Source organism: Photinus pyralis, unplaced genomic scaffold (genome assembly GCF_008802855.1).
Source record: "Photinus pyralis isolate 1611_PpyrPB1 unplaced genomic scaffold, Ppyr1.3 Ppyr1.4_LG3a, whole genome shotgun sequence".
NCBI classification, from domain to species: domain Eukaryota; kingdom Metazoa; phylum Arthropoda; class Insecta; order Coleoptera; family Lampyridae; genus Photinus; species Photinus pyralis.
In genome coordinates, this window is record NW_022170509.1 from 11,390,096 (window position 1) to 11,406,883 (window position 16,788).

General features: G+C 38.0%; 1 protein-coding gene across 5 annotated transcripts; it reads left to right on the forward strand.

Annotated features, from left to right (window-relative positions):
- The first annotated feature begins 909 nt into the window (after positions 1–909).
- LOC116165312 (catenin delta-2) lies at positions 910–14,777 on the forward strand. Of its 5 annotated transcripts, XM_031479628.1 has the most exons (9): positions 910–1,387; positions 1,680–1,758; positions 4,300–4,359; positions 10,057–10,122; positions 10,294–10,335; positions 10,419–12,013; positions 12,060–12,940; positions 13,741–13,842; positions 14,477–14,777. In XM_031479628.1, exons 3-9 carry the CDS (start codon positions 4,328–4,330, stop codon positions 14,594–14,596), a joined length of 2,838 nt encoding a protein of 945 aa, XP_031335488.1. In that variant the 5' UTR covers positions 910–1,387; positions 1,680–1,758; positions 4,300–4,327; the 3' UTR covers positions 14,597–14,777. The 5 variants fall into 5 exon arrangements, with proteins under 5 accessions (XP_031335488.1, XP_031335489.1, XP_031335491.1 ...); XM_031479629.1 differs by lacking the exon at positions 10,057–10,122; XM_031479631.1 differs by lacking the exon at positions 4,300–4,359 and having other exon boundaries at positions 911–1,387.
- The last annotated feature ends 2,011 nt before the right edge of the window (positions 14,778–16,788 follow it).

The window sequence follows — 16,788 nt, forward strand, 5'->3', positions numbered from 1 at the left end:
GTGTTACGGTGCCACAGGTCACACCCGGAGGCGGACATAACTGATGATAGAGGCTGTTCTTCTCATTAGAATTTGGCCCTAGGACACGTCTCTGAATTTCAGAGGCCGTGCTATACGCTTTTCGGGTAACACGGCCAGCATCTTGAAGCGCCTCCAGAGTTATGATTTCAAAGCGGGCATCTAAAGGACTTTTTCCGCAGAGAGGAGCCTGGTAGTGTTGGCGCTAAAACTGTCCGGGGTACGCTAAGATATCGCACGTCGCATATGTGACGAAAGTGGGTGCTCCAGCTGCACCCTAAAAGGATGGGGATTCCATCGGAGCAATGGAACCGAGGTTTCCTACGGCAAAGGGGGCTCAATTACTCGCTATCGGCCTAGAAGTGCCTCAGAAGTCGATTAAGATGCCGACCGAGCTCCTCGCTCATGTGATGGTTCTTGGCACCGACAAGGGGCCTGAACCGCCGATTGCACCAGAGTAAGGAATAAAAAAAATACAATGACCAGAGGAAGGTTTTAGTGCATCAGCGTTGAGTAATTTATGCAGTACAGTGAAGGGACATAACAGGCGTATGCTTCATACAAAAACCATGGAAGGGGGCCTCTGGAGACCAGTTTGTATGACCAAAATAATTATCTCTCTCTTGATGGATTCCATAAAATTGGTCTAATTTATTCGGAGTTATTCCCGTAACCATTGAAATTTAGTCAAACCGGTGGTCACTGGAATAAGGCTGTATTTTTTATAATAGCTGAAGAGCGGAACTATTTGAAATTCTCGATCACGGATATGTATGCAGTGGGCACAAGGACGTTGTATTTTTAACGTCCTTGAGTGGGCATGTACTTCAAATTGTTGCTAACTTCACGAAGTTATTTAATAAAAGAAAAAAGAGTTGCATACAAGGCAACGTCGCATTACTACCAGTACGAAAAGTTTCATTTGAACATGAAATGTAAAATGGTGCGTGAGAATTGGGCTAAATTCTTCTTTTTGCTGTTGCACCATTCATTCTTCCGGTTTACCGTTTAATAAATTATCGCGCACTAATCAATGAGATAAAGATACAATTTCATAAAAAGCGGAGTGAAAGTCCCGGTATTCGATCTGTAAAGTGCAGTTTTCCCAGCATGCATCATGAGTGGGAGTGATTGGGATGGTTTGCTAGCGAGCGATGTCTACTAAAAATTAATGTTTAAAAAATTCAAAAATAAATTTCGAAGGACTTTTCTCTTAATCTTTTAACAAATTAGTGGTAACTTAATTCATGGAAATGTGTTTGCTACATATCGGAGTTGAAACGTAATGGCAATAGTAGTGTATTCACATTGGTGACGTAGTTCTCCATTGTACTTGCTCTGTTTGTACAACATTTATGGAAAAACGAAGGTTCGTACTAGTCAAACATTATTAGCAAATTTCTCGTTTCATCCCAATTGAGATGATAATCAATACCAAATTTCCCCTTTACAAAAAATTGCTCACTTTATGTACTGTGGACGGTATCTCCTCAACATGTAAACATTTTTAGCCCCTCCCCATCACATATTTGTAAATCAATTTATTACTTTTTGACTTTTACTCTTCAGAAATTTTGGTTATTTTCTACTTGGACTGCCTAATTTGACCTTAGTTCGTTCTTTCATGATTCACTCAATTAATGGACATTATTTACTTTCAGAATGCATCCAAATGGATAAATGAGTAATTTCTGGCATCGTTACTAAAGCAGCGATCAAATGTTACAATTTGAACTTAAGGTATTTATGTTTTACAAGATCTGTTTACTGAGTGAATCCCGGCAATCTTTGCAAGTTTAAATGAGTGTTTGTTTCTATAGCTTCTATCTTTAAAGTGTTATCGTAAGTATTGGTTATCTGTATGTTAGTTTTTTAAACTAAAGTCAAAGGCAAACATTTCCAGATAGCACATTTCTATTATTATGAACAATTCTTTTGTTTTTCCACTTATTATTGTAGAATGATTAATGTTCCAAGGGTCTGATCCTAGATGACCTAAGTAACACATTCTTTTCTGGTGTAGGAACTAAATGCATGCTAAAATTAAATTCTCGGTTTAGGTAAAGTATGTCATCGCATCATCATGCTTTGATTCATCGCCATTGTTTTTAATTTACCTATCTCCAGCCTTATCACATGACGTAATCTTGTTTTAAGCAAATGCACCGCTAAATTGTTGTTATTGAAAACTGATTCATCAGATGTTTGTAAAAGTCAAACTTTCGAAAATGGTGGGCTGTGCAATAATAAGAATCTTATCATTTTGACATTTTTATGGGTATATCCACTATAATATCCCAGGGGTGGGATAATGCATAGAAAGTGTAATAAAAATATTTTCCCATGAATAGGTATTAAAATAAGACAAAAATAGTAATCTTGCAGAGAACCATTGCTGTCAGAAGTAATGATTCACAGGTGTATAGGCAACTAACCATACCAGGTCAAGAATGCTAACACAGCCCTTGTGCAGAGTTCACAGTTTTGTTTGAGGAAAATGAACCTGTGAAAAGTTGGGAATCCCGACTGGCTAATTCTAATTATCGAAAATTGCGTGAATTACAGTAAATAGACCACCACTGAAAACAATACTGTTTGTAGCATTTCTATTTTCTTGATGTATTAATCTGGATTTTCTTAAGCCTGTTTTTTTTAAACAAAAAGAAGGTAAATGTTACGATTTTTTGGGAGCGATGATAAGTCACCACGCAAGCTTTTCAATTTTTTATCTATTATAGTGTGTCCTCGGAAATAGTTTGCTGAGATTTTACTATTGATCAACCCTGAGACTAAACACAATTCAATTTGCTTATGTATAGCAAACCTTCTCGAAAAATCTAGAAAGCATATTATATTTCACAGAAAGAATGAGTCACATCTGCTTTCAGTCCTTATCGCAGGTGACTAATCCCTTATCGACTTGATGGCGCCTCGAGACTGTTCTAGATGGATCACTACACTAAGTTTCAAAGTTTTATTTATTTATTTCTAATAGATTACATAAATGTAATATAGGACATGTCAAAATTGCAATTATTAGCAAGATATTTTGTTCAATAACGGGACCTGATAAAGTAATAATATGTGATCTAGAATTTACACATAAGGAATAAACAACGAGATAAACAAGCACATCGGTAACATTTTTTATATTCTTTAAAAATATCAAAAAATAAATTGTGAAAACATGAATGATTGCAATTAAGTAATTATTGCATGCTTATATTTGGTTTGCTTCAATACACCCTTGCATCCGAGAAACCAACTGCAGCCCACGCATCTATTTCAGGACACCATTCTTGTACTTTTTATATCGTAGCGGATGTCGTTTTCTCGCCACAAGGTTTTTCTGAAGTTCTTGCTCAAATCGAAGTTTTTATCATCGCCGAAGTCTCAATTGCGCCCAAAATTTTCGTAACCAAATTGAAGACACTGATGCCCATGCTCTGGAGTTAATGCAGGAATTCCTCCATGCAACATTCTCCTCACTTGGGACATGAACGGTACGAGCATTAAGGAAAAAACCTACAAATTTACATTATTTATATAATCTTGCATTAGAATTGCAATTGTTAGCATGCCCCTATTCTCTCATGAACTACTATCTGAAGAAACTTACCTATGATGCTCCACAGATTTTGAGATGTCCGGAATGTAGACCACGGGCTGTTCCCTCTGTACTTCTTTCGCTTTCTAAGGTTGTGAATTGTGATGAGGCAATAGTTTTGATTTTATTTTTGTTTCAAATTTAGTTTGTTGTCAATTTTGTTGATTGTAACGGTAAACTATATAAAACTATTATTATTGTTATTATTTTTGAGTGGGGTTTTAGCCAATGCTGCTCTAGCAACCCAACTCACCACACACTTACAAAATCCATGCCCAAACTGAGACAATGTTAAAAAAAGTTTTGTTTTTAGGTATATTTATATCATTTTTTATTTCAGACTTTTTGCTCCAATCTTTTAATAACGAATGTAATATTGATTTTAGGGAGTGATTTTTCCTCGGATTTCTCCATTGTAAATGTGCTGTCTGGAGAAAATCTTTAAGCGAAAGTATGATTGTCGTTTAATTGTGAGCTTTGAGTGTTTTTTACGACGCACAAGTGCGTGATTTTTGCTACTCTCTAGTAATTAATAGGTGTTGTAAACCGATCTTGTACATAGTTGATATTCATTTGAACTTCACTCATTTGGTTAGTATAATAAAATCATATTTATGTCTAATGTAGTTTTTAATAATTCACCACAAGCTTACACAATTGTCTTTTGCATGTAGCTTAAAGGATACACCACAAGTTTTCACCATGTCTGCTAACCAGCTTATGGATTCATGTCTGTAAGTAGCAGGATGCTGTTATCTATATGTTGTTTTATTTTCTTGAACAATTTTTCAAAATTGCCTCGACGTTTCGACATATAAGTACCTTATTGAAACAATAAAGTAATATATACAAAGTGCCTGTGGGCAAAAGGTTTTGGGATCTTTTTGTTTGATGAACGCATGAACAGATTTATCAGCACTTCATTACTGATATTCCACTTTTTCTTGTAACAAGTTTTATATTCTTAGACCGTTTCAGTTGTGATATGCCCCTGTAGCTAGCAAAATGAATATTATAAATACAAACATTGTTTTAGTGGTTACAAATTTTTTACAGGCTACATTCAGATTTAGTTGGTAAATTAATTGTAGCAATCAAATTGCATCCAAAGGTACTGGAATATCGTGTTGCTCTGCTACAGGGACATTTCGTTGGGTTGATATGAGATATTGGCAGTGTATTTGATGGATGTATTATTTTCTGGGCGTTTTTGTTAGTGTTTTGCAAGACCTGAGCACGCATTGCCAGTGGCGTTTCTGAGAGGTGGTAGGGGCGATCTGTTCTGGGTGACACCTATCCTTTAAATTGACTACATAACTGAATACTACATTTATTTACTGTGGTTATAATTTTTTAGTTATTAGTAATGTTAGTCGCGTTAGGCACAGTTGTATACACAGGTCTAGAAACCCTGTGATTTGAGATGAAGCTCTTACGTGTCGTCAGACTCGTAGTTCCTCGCTCAGCTAACTGGTGGCGCATGGATCGAAGTATGTTTTTAGGATTAGGCGTACGTAAAGCATGCGTCCCATTAGCGCAGATGGCTTAACCACCGACTTACACCGCGATGACGCAGGTTCGAATCCGAATGCGCGCGTTTTTTTTCACTATACGTTCATTAAATTTATGCGCTCACTTTTCGCTAAAAAACACGTGATTTGAGGGAGATTTTAAATGCCAAAACACATCACGTGATTAATGGATGCTATATCCAAATGTACTCTTTAAAAATATGTAATAAAAAATAGTAGTTGGTATTTAAAAAAATATTCCCCCTTTCACCATGCAAAAGAATGCCATTGACCATTTAAAGTATGTAGATTGGTAGCCAATTTTTATAATTTTGGATACCATAAACAAACTTCTTTAAAAAAATTTGTCTTGAAGATATTCAGTGTTCCAGACAAAATTATCACGCTGTATATTCGAAAGTGAACGGACCGAGAGTGACTTACATTTCATAATATGATTATCTTAGAACAGAATGTAATATAAATCTTTTGTGTTTACCTTACACTTACGAGTAAGAGGTCTTTTTGATTATATATATTCGAAAGTAGAATAAAAGATATGGCGTACAATTTAAAATTAGTTACTTGGTCTTCTCCGAGAAACAGTCAAGCCCAATGTCAGTTCGTCGGAGATTGCCCACCATTTCAATAAACCCAAAATTTGTTATTTTGAACTACTAAATTTGCATTCAGAAACCATAAAAAAGTAATACTTATAATAACACATCTAAAGTTTTCAAAAAGATTTTGTTTAAGGAATTTCTTTCCCAACTCCTCAAAAAGTTGTATATAAAAAGATTTCTAAGGTTTCTCTCTAAGTTTGTCAAAAGTTCTACAAGAGGAAAATGCTGCTTAAGAACTAAAGATATACCTAACATTTGTAATAGGTACGAATGAAATTTTCTCGTAATATTTCTAAGGCGGACTTTATGGACAACTGTAAAGATGATCTTTAAGAAATATGTACTGTGGGAGAAAATGTCTAGATCAGAAAGACGACTTGTATGGTTTCTTAAAATATTTCTAAGAAACTTTTTGAGGGAAAATGGGAAAGTCTGAATAAGAAAAATAAAATTTCCAGGAAGGCTTCGAAGAATATTTCTAAGAGGATCTCTAAAGGCGCGTCCACATTATCCCATAGGCAAAGCCAGCGACTGTAAAAACGTCTACATGTGTGTTGACACATTCATTTAGTTTAGTTGCACACTGATGTGGATTTACTAATTCCTTTAGCTGCGGTTATCATATTTTGGGTACGTCCAAGCTTTCAAAGCAGCGCACAGTATGGAACTCTATGAAGGATTTACTATTGGATCATATGGGCCAATTGAATCTGGAGTACAGATCTGGCTGTGGTTTGAGGAATTTTTTTCGAATGAGCAGTGGTAACTGCCATGACAGTCTGAATCACAACTGAAGCTGCGTGAGGCCAGTGTTTGGTACGTCCCCACTTCGTTCTCATAGGCTTAGAAGATCATTTTTAAAGAAATTTTCAAGATTTTTAGAAGATTTTGAAGACACTAAGGAAGATTCTTTTCCTACAGTATTTTAAATTGCGATTTTGAATTAAGGACGGCATACGAATTAAAAAATTGAACCAGTTATGAAATGAGGCAACCATGATTCAGCTATTAAATATTAGAGGTCGCAGCATGTTTTAAAATCGAAAGATAGTGTAGTATTATCTTTGTAGTAAATAAATTGTGCTGCCACATCGTGTCGAGTAGGTGGTACTATCTACTTACACAATTGGTTTATGTATACTCTAAATTTAATTACTTTTACATGTTGGCTTCCATGACCTTGTGCACATTCCTTTGCTTATTTTAACGAGATAAAAAACAGCTGGTTGACATAGATTAAATTACATTTAAAGGTACCCGCAAAAACCGATTATGCACTATTACCAGAGGTTATAATTCAACAAATTTAAGGCATGTTTTTTTGTTCAAATACGCCCTTCTGCTCTCGCTCTGCAGTCGAAATCGCAAATAAAATTTTTGACGTTCATTTGTTAATATTCTTATAATTCTTTGACGTGGTGAATTTAAAGGATACATAGGGGAATTTGCTTTATTTACAAAAAACTGTTTGTTTTTGTTTATTTTGTCATACCTACAATTTGTAATCATTATTTTCACTAATACTTCATACTATGCGATCAAAAAAGAGTTGTTGTCGAGCAACCTTTGGAATTTTTGGCTACCCAGAAAATCAGCGACTCGATTGTCAATCCTTTTTTGATCGCTCCTTATATGAAAAGCTGGAGAAATTCTATCTCCGGGGTTATCGGGGGGCGTAGAGTCCGTCTCTGCCCTCGAAATTGACAGAGGATGCCCAGGGGCGGCGCTACGAGGGTGCAGTGAAGTAAAAAATTAACCGTGCCGAAAAACTGAAACTGAAAATTCACCCCCGCCCCCATGATCTCTACCCCTGAGCATACAGGGAGAATTTGGACAGTAGATCTGGTCTCTGCGCCAACGAAGATAATAAATGCATTTTTGCACCCCTGTGATTTTTAGGAAATGCACGTCGTAGGATAGACATAGAATAAGGGCAGGGTTACACTAACGTGTAAAATTTCCAAACGGTTTTAACTACCTGTCTTCTTCTCCGGAGGGTCGCCCACACACATTCAAATCACAAATGTCATTTTATCTTAGTAAACGAGAAAGGAATGTTGGCATAGGTCGCGTTTATGTACTCGTCTTTAGACAAACAACCATTCATTGTACTCAATGACATCATAATCGGATTCGCAGTTCTTTTTGTTATACCATGAGCTCCTTTATAATATTTTTTACAGACGCGCGCCAAGTTAAGTTGTACCTTAGCGACATCTAGAAATAAATAGCTGCACTACTGCTGCTTGCCGCCATTGTGATGATGTAACTTTTTAAAAATGAAATCTTTGAGAATGACTCCTGGCCGCAATATTGGGTTTTAAATGACAAAACTTTCAATATTGAAAGAGGAGGAGCAGTTTTACAGCGACTGTACTTTAAAATTCAACAATTGCTTAAAATAAAATATAAAATGTGCCCTCTTATTTTAGCAATATTGTAGTAATTACTGTCTTTTTAGTAAAACCTTTATACAGTCGCTCTAGAGTAATGTATGTAGAATTTATATTTTCAAAAACCAAGCTAAAAAATGATTGTATAAGCCCAGGAGTCATTCTCAAAGTTTGATATAATTTTACAATGCAATTTGTCAGTGGCGACCTCTATTGGTTCTCATGAATAGTATGCCGTCCTTAAGTTCTAAGACACCTAGCAAAGAGTAACCATAATAAGAGATACAGCGCAATGGGATAAACACGTGTTGGCTATAAGAACTCGCCCGCTAGGATTCCAATAGCGGGCCCTCGCGTAGAGGTGGCCAGAACTAACCGCCTCTTTAAGTAGGTATATGTATTTAAATTTGCCGCATTCTGCTGTGATTTATGCATCTAAACGATTGATAATGCAGTGTATGTTCTCATTTTTGAAAACAACGTTGGCTTCCACTCCAAATATAGGGTTTCTGGAGCGTTTAAATATCTCCGTAATGCGTGGGTCGATCGGACTGAAATGTAATGAGATTAAAGGGGACATTAGTCACATCGACTGGTAAAAAATATGGTCCAAATCGGTCAAGTAGTTTTTCAGTTATCGCAAAGAAATCATTTTTAAAGAGGTGGGGTTGCGTTGGTCCACAGTTCACATTTTTAACTGATCTGAACAAGTGCAAGTCGGAAGTTAAATATCGTTCGTTAGACTACTTCCTCCAACTAAACGATCTAGTTCGGTCGACTTTTCCATACGTCCGCGTCGACGGTAGGGCGACGAACAGTGTGTACAAAGGGCAGAGACCTTATTACTCGCGCTTACTGGGAATGCACAATACACAGTAAAAAATCTATTATTTACCGCTCAAAAAACGGCTTATTGTTACACGAAGAACATATCTTTCTGCAATGATATTTATAAACTTCTAAACAAGTGGTTGCCTTGAAATAGCCCCTTAGGCGTAGCGTACGCCAATAAAATTGAGAAAAAGTAGTAAAATTTGTTAGGCAACACACAATACATATGCAACACTATTCTCTATGCCGTTGAATCTCTTATTATGGTTACTCTTTGCTCCTAGAGATATTCATAGAAAGATTTCTACCGAAATTTGTTAAAACATCATCAGTAAAATTATAGGAACAGATTTCTAATGTTACGCCAAAGGGGGACAATTTTTGTTTTCAAGGTTCTTAAGATTTCCAAGATCCGAAGCATTTTCTTAACTGTGAGATCCTCTGCCTTAAAATATGTATGGTGTTTAAATTTCAGTGGTAATCTTTGCTATTATCAAGTGTATAGACTTGTTGTTTTCGCGAACCTGTGCTATTTTTATGTAAAACTCAAGATGCTATATTCAAAGTTTTCAAAATTACACAGATCCTTTATTCTGTACATGCACCACTGAAATCTATGTAAAAAACTATTATAATCCGTTTTCACCTTTTGAAGAACATTTCGTATAATCCAGACATGAAGCGGTATAAAATTATCAAATTTTCAAAATCAACTCGAAAGTTGCCCAATCCAAGTGTCCCATGAAATTTGGACACCATGCACATCAATTGAGGATTATTTGGCAAGCAATATGGATAAGTGTTTTCCCCCTTCCTCGGGTGTCACCACAGTATTATGCACCGGCTACCATTTATCTTAGCAATGCCACTGTGTCTTGTATGGGTATACCTGCTTAGTTTATGATTTCTCTTTTGTAACAAAACGTGGTTCTTACATTTTTCTGGAATACCATTTTGCATGCATTTTAATGATATCCACATAATTTCTTTGTCATCCGCATATTTTGTGGATACATAATTAAATATTGCTTAAAACAGCTTGGCTAAAGGGATTGCTTTTTTTATACTGACAGTCTCGTGAACCGGCGGGTGGAACAAAGGCAGGAACACAGCATCACCCACACAGAAATAACGCAGAGGTAGGGGTTGTTTACACTATAAAAGTGCAGTGCGCATAACGTAAGAGAGACTATGCGTTTTGTTACATTGTGTGTGCTGTATGTTTCTAATATTACGATCATTTTGTCATTAATTTAGTTTTAATATTAAATGTACCAGCATTCATCACATCTTTCATTTGTTGTTTTTAGGCGGGTTTTGCACGATAAAGGTCCCGATATGCAGCATTATAAGTAAGTGATAAAAATTAACTTTATGTTTTGATACGATTCGCTTATAATTATCATTAAATGTTGTACTTTTTCTCAATTTTCAGAGGGCCAGAAACTGGGAGTTCGATAGGAGAAGGAGTTTATCATTCGCATAGCAATGGACACTCTGAACATTCTCCAAACTCTAGCCATATGTCTGTTCACAGTGACGAACCTTTAGTACGTACTCATAAACAGCAAACTACACAGCAAGTGACTACGGTAACTAAGGTTGTGCGTGAAGTGCAGCAATTAGGTGATGGTCCGCCGGGTGAATATGTGCCAGTGCCCTTAGGCTCATATCAGCATCCAACCCACGCCCGTCCTCAGTACGTAGATTACATGGAGCAACCATCTCATCACATGTATTCCCAATATCATCAACATCCACATTATCAAGATTACGAGCACTATCCATCTAATCCATATGGAGGTTACATGGGATATCCTGCCGGAGCGGAGCGGCCTCCTACACCGCCAAGTCCGAGCGAACACAGTGGCGCTCCATCACCTCTGCCTTTGACTGCTCAACCAGGAGGTCCCTATTTGACCTCCGGCTATGATGAATTACCTGAACATTATAGAGTAACCCCATCACCTGGAGGACCCATCGGATTGGATTTCCAAGACGATCCCGGTGTAGTGTACGGATATGTTTCTCCATCTCCATATGGTACTACCACAAACCACCCTAGTTCTACATACGACACGCGGCCATATGAGGAGAGCTTAAACGGACCAGTGCCGGTCGCTGCACCTATCCGAATGTATGACGATGAAGAACTTCAGAAGCACATGAACAAAATGTCCATGTCCTTACACGGTCACGGTATCGGGTTACCCAACAACAGGAGTCACGCAATGGCATCTCCGGGCAGCATAGGGGGCGACGACGATCAACGAGGCATGCGCTGGCGCGATCCAAATTTAACCGAGGTCATAGGCTTTCTAAATAATCCCAACAACGTCATTAAAGCAAACGCCGCCGCCTATTTACAACATCTCTGTTATATGGATGATCCGAATAAACAAAAAACCCGCGCTTTAGGAGGCATTCCACCATTAGTTAAATTATTAAGTCACGAATGCGTAGAAGTATATAGAAACGCCTGCGGCGCTCTTAGAAACCTTTCCTATGGGAGACAGAACGACGAAAACAAAAGGGCCATAAAAAACGCGGGCGGCATTCCCGCATTAATAAACCTCTTACGGAAATCGAATGAAGCAGAAATTAAAGAATTAGTTACCGGCGTAATATGGAATCTTTCGTCGTGCGAAGATCTAAAACGCCCAATAATTGACGACGGTGTCAATACAATCGTTACATTTATTATAATACCCCACTCTGGATGGGATCCGCAAGGGAATTCCGGCGAAACTTGCTGGTCAACCGTCTTTAGAAATGCTTCGGGCGTTTTACGAAATGTTAGTTCTGCGGGAGAGTATGCTAGAAAAAGATTGCGAGACTGTGACGGTTTAGTGGACGCGTTATTGTTTGTAGTACGCTGTGCCATTGAAAAATCAAATATAGGCAATAAGATTGTAGAGAATTGTGTATGCATTTTACGAAATTTGTCATATAGATGTCAGGAGGTAGAGGATCCGAATTACGATAAAAATCCTTTGCCAACTCAAAGTAGAGTAACCGCTAATCCGAAAGGTATGTCGCTTATGCGTTGGAAACCCATTAAAATTGTTATTTTTAGGTGAGAATCTGGGCTGCTTTGGAGGGAGTAAGAAGAAGAAAGATTCCCAAATTGTTGACGTAAAGGAAAGTACTTCTGGTGTGTCAGGGGGTAATTCGGGTAGTTCGGCAGCTAGAGGTGAACCAGTTCATGGGTATGAACTTTTATGGCAGCCCGAGGTGGTTCAGTCATATTTAACTTTGCTACAAAGTTGTTCGAATCCAGAAACGTTAGAGGCAGCTGCGGGCGCCCTTCAGAATCTGGCAGCTTGTTATTGGCAGCCAAGCATAGAAATACGAGCAGCTGTTCGCAAAGAAAAGGGTCTACCTGTATTGGTGGAATTACTACGAATGGAAGTTGATCGTGTCGTCTGTGCCGTAGCGACTGCCCTAAGAAATCTTGCTATCGATCAACGTAATAAGGAATTAATAGGGAAATATGCAATGAGGGATTTAGTTCAGAAATTGCCTTCTGGAAACCCTCAACACGATCAGGGTACCTCTGATGACACCATTGCTGCAGTATTAGCCACGCTAAACGAGGTGATAAAGAAGAATGCCGAATTTTCTAGATCACTTTTAGAGGCGGGGGGAGTTGAAAGACTGATGACAATTACTAGGCAAAGACAGAAATATACTCCAAGAGTGCTCAAATTTGCAGGACAGGTACTGTTTACGATGTGGCAGCATCAAGATTTGCGAGACGTTTATAAGAAGCACGGGTGGAAGGAGCAAGACTTTGTCACCAAGACTGTGGCAGCTCGAAATGCCGGTCCTAATTCGCCAAATAATGCAAATAGCACTTTAAATCGACCTATGGCTTCGCAGAGTGGTACAAGATATGAAGATCGAACGATTAAGCGACAGGCACCTTCTCGGGGCGCAGCTGCTATGTATCAAAGAGTAAGTAATTTTTTAATGAGCTTCGGAATAATTACCTTACGAATATGAGGGTATATTGTAACGGACTTCATTACATTTACTTCTACAGCACTGGGAATAATCTTAATATGACAATTAATTGTTATTTGATCCACGGCTAGCTCAGTAATAAAATTGTCTTTTTATACCCCTTACTTTATTTGTAAAATCTGATATTCACAATCTTACGATCCTGTTTCATTGAATCCCAATAAATACGCATATTACTTTGGTTGATTGAAATATATTAAGTAAAGCAAAAGCAATCAAATTTCAATTTTCTTTACATGTTCTTGGTTAATAAATATTGGTTTGAGCCATAAAAAGAAATACAAAAAAATGCAATGTCTATTTCGTGATCAGGTGTCCCTGCTAAATTTGATCCTCCCTGGAACATTCTCTTGTTCAAAATACTTACACCTTGAATATTGAAACATTTTAACCTAACCAGAGGAATGGTAGTACTGTAGTAATGCAAATATCAATCGATGAAACAAAATAATCTGTTCATGCAAATAATTCTCATGGGCCGATTCCTTCAGGAAAAAATTAAAACTTCAAATAAAATCAGGATCGTGGTGCCAATGTTCCGGGGTGTTGATATCAAATTTTGCTTAATTTTGGTCGTGAGTAAATGTATCAATTAATTTTCTACTGAGAGGCGAATAGCCTTCCACAAATTGGCTTGACTTCCACTTTTAATGCAAAAGTAAAGTAATTTTAATAAAAATTTAACACTGTTCTGAATACATAACAGTTCTAATTCACAATTTTAATTCTAGAACGAAGATATACCTATGGCGGACATGGCGTACCCAGAACCACAACCGCCCCTAGGCTGTGTGCGTTCCTACCCCCCAGGTGCAGGTTCTAACCCACCTCCAGTAAGTCACTAATAAAGCCACTAGCACAAGCTCTATAACTTTGTGTCAATTTAACTCATACATATATATTTGTATCTAAACATTTATACAGAAGTGAAAGTGTACACAGACTATGGCCGTTAGGTAGCGATACAGTGGCAATAATTTGTGCACATAAATTATTGCCGCTGTGAAATGATAAACACCGGGCCTCATCTATTAGATTAGTTTTTATTTCAAACGTTAGACGCATTTGTAGTCAAAGTATTCCATAACGTTTTATGTATGTAAGAAGTATCTCGTTGATTGTAAAAGATTTTTTCACACTTTTTATTACTTGTTTTATCAGGAAATAGTAGTCTTCCTTTGTATAATTCGCATTCTTTAATTTGTAAGTAATCCAGTGTCTGTAAGTATAGTTGTAGCAAAACTGATATCTAATAAACTTGATACTATTATGAGCTATGTTGTGGTGGGGTGGGCAGTGAGCGGAAGGCCCTGGCAGCGGCAGCAGCAGTGGCGATATTTCAGGTAAGGTCGGTGTTGTAGCTGCTCAGGGCCTTTGGTTTACTGTGCACAGGCTGTCCGGCAGCAAACGAGAGGCCCTGCCCAGCAGCACTTTCGCCGGCTTACACTCACACGGCCTCTGTTGCAGCCGGAGCCTCTCTACGCGCAGGTCAATATGGAGAAAAAGCGCAGCCGCCAACCTAGCCTCGGAAACGCCAACCATGTCGATGAAATCCAGCTCACCGCCGGTAAAGATTCCTGGGTGTAGTTTCTAACACTTGTTATATTTATTATCAGTGTTAAGCCTCGTATATACATAACATATGCATATATGCGCACTGATTTGTATTAACGTTTGTAAAAATATTAGTTTTTGGTTTACTGTGATGAGCTTCAAATTAAATTTTTTGTATATATTTATTACATATACATATATATTATTAATGGTTGTATACATTTTATTTCTTGCCATATTTATTTTACATAAATTGGCTATTATACATATACCGGAATTATATAGTGAATGCAAAATATATTATGTTGTTTCGCATACTTTTAAATGAACTTTGTTTAATATTTTCCCAGTGTATGTAAATTATTAATTGATACAAATTCATTTATATGCAAGAGTTGGATGGATAGTCAATTTTATTATGGTTTATAATAAACTATTGATAATTTAGTTTCTTTTTCTTCTCTAACATTTTGTTGGTATTTATTAAGCGGCAGAGCAAAGCGATGGAAGCTTTATAGGGGAGTCGATTCTGTCTGTGAACACGATAACTGTCAAACCACCTGGACCGATTTGGTTCAAACTTTGCACAGTTGACCTAAATGCCACATGTAATAAGCCTTTTGAAAATGGGTCAAATCCAATGACACCGTGGGATCACACTTCTTTGTCCCTGCCAAACGCTTGAACCTATTCGGTTGAAACTTTGCACAGTAGACTTTTATGTCACATGTAACAAGTCTATTGAAAATAGATCAAATCCAATGACCCCGCAGGATCACGCCTCTGTCTCTGGCAAACGCTTGAACCTATTTGGTTCAAACTTTGCGTACGGCCATGGACCTGAACTTTCTAAACGTATTAAAATGAATTATGTTCTCAGTAAACTGATTCTTTGAGAAAAACAAATGTCATTAAAAGTCATCTGCAACTTCTCCCATAATGCTCTCACACTGGTTATCTTCTTCAAAGAAAGAAGGATCGATAGTAAGAACTATTTTCGTTTTCTTATCTACTTCAAGCGCATTTGCCTCGGTTATACCTTGCTAGATATACGATTCGAGAAAGATTCTAAAAAATTGTCAACGGCGAATGCCCATTCTGTATTATTTTCACGTCTCTTGAGTTTCGGTATGCTGCGTAGATAGTTACTGCTGGGACCGGCCATGTATCTGTACAAAAAAAAGTTTATTGTTTATATACAATCGTTCATAGCAAAATACTCGCACCGTGATATCAACTAAACTATTACACCATACGCACCTAAACGTGTTTACTGCTTCCTGGGCTCATAACCTGCTGCATACAAGTAAAACAGTGGATTTTAGGAACAATACTAACACACGCGTCCACTGTAGGCACGCTCTGCTGTATGTTTATTTTATGACCTTAGACATTATAGTAAGGAACGTTATACAGGGATTTCGCACTTACCTTAATACTTACCACCTCTGGTTCGACAGGATTGCTGATACCTGTAGCTTTAGAGAGGAAAAATCCATAACTCAGCGGACTCAGCCTTCCCCCCTGGCGCTTCCTCAAAGCCGAAAACTATCAGCCTGCTTGGGGTTGATCTTTCACGGTTTTGTGGAAGACTGGAAGAGACACCAGGTGCCTATCCTTTCCTAGGAATTCTGCGCTTCCAAGCACTGCCTTACCCCCTCCAGGTTCTTATAGGTTCCTCCAGGACTACAGTCTTGCAAGGAATGGTGTTGTTCTCGCTCGCTCGAGTACCACCGGCTCCTGAACGACCGTGCGTGCTAGAGTAGTGTTTTTAAGGGTGAATAACCAAGAACCTTGGCCAGGCCAGGTGTTTTTCCACTATCTCCGCCTGGTTAGCCGTTTGCTTACCTAGGGGGTTATTGATGGTATTTATGATTGCTACTTTGAGTTGCCTCTTGGCGCTTGCTTGTAGTGCTTCAGTCTTGCTGGCACCCACCTTGGATCGGGGCTGTGGTTTGCCCTTCTTTGCCGGCGCTTGGGTAGATGTTGAATCATCCCAATCCCACCTCTGTTCCTTATTCTCGTCACCTACTGATAAACAATAGCGACCTTTTTAATATCCAATATACCAATTTTCAAAGCGTTATATGTGCACATACGAATAGACAGACAGACAACCAGCAGTACAAAATTATAAACGATCTCGAGGATCGTCAATAAATATGAAGTGAAGGCGGCTAGGGACAGGCCATTCAAAATTTAAGCTGCGCCTACGCAAATAATTA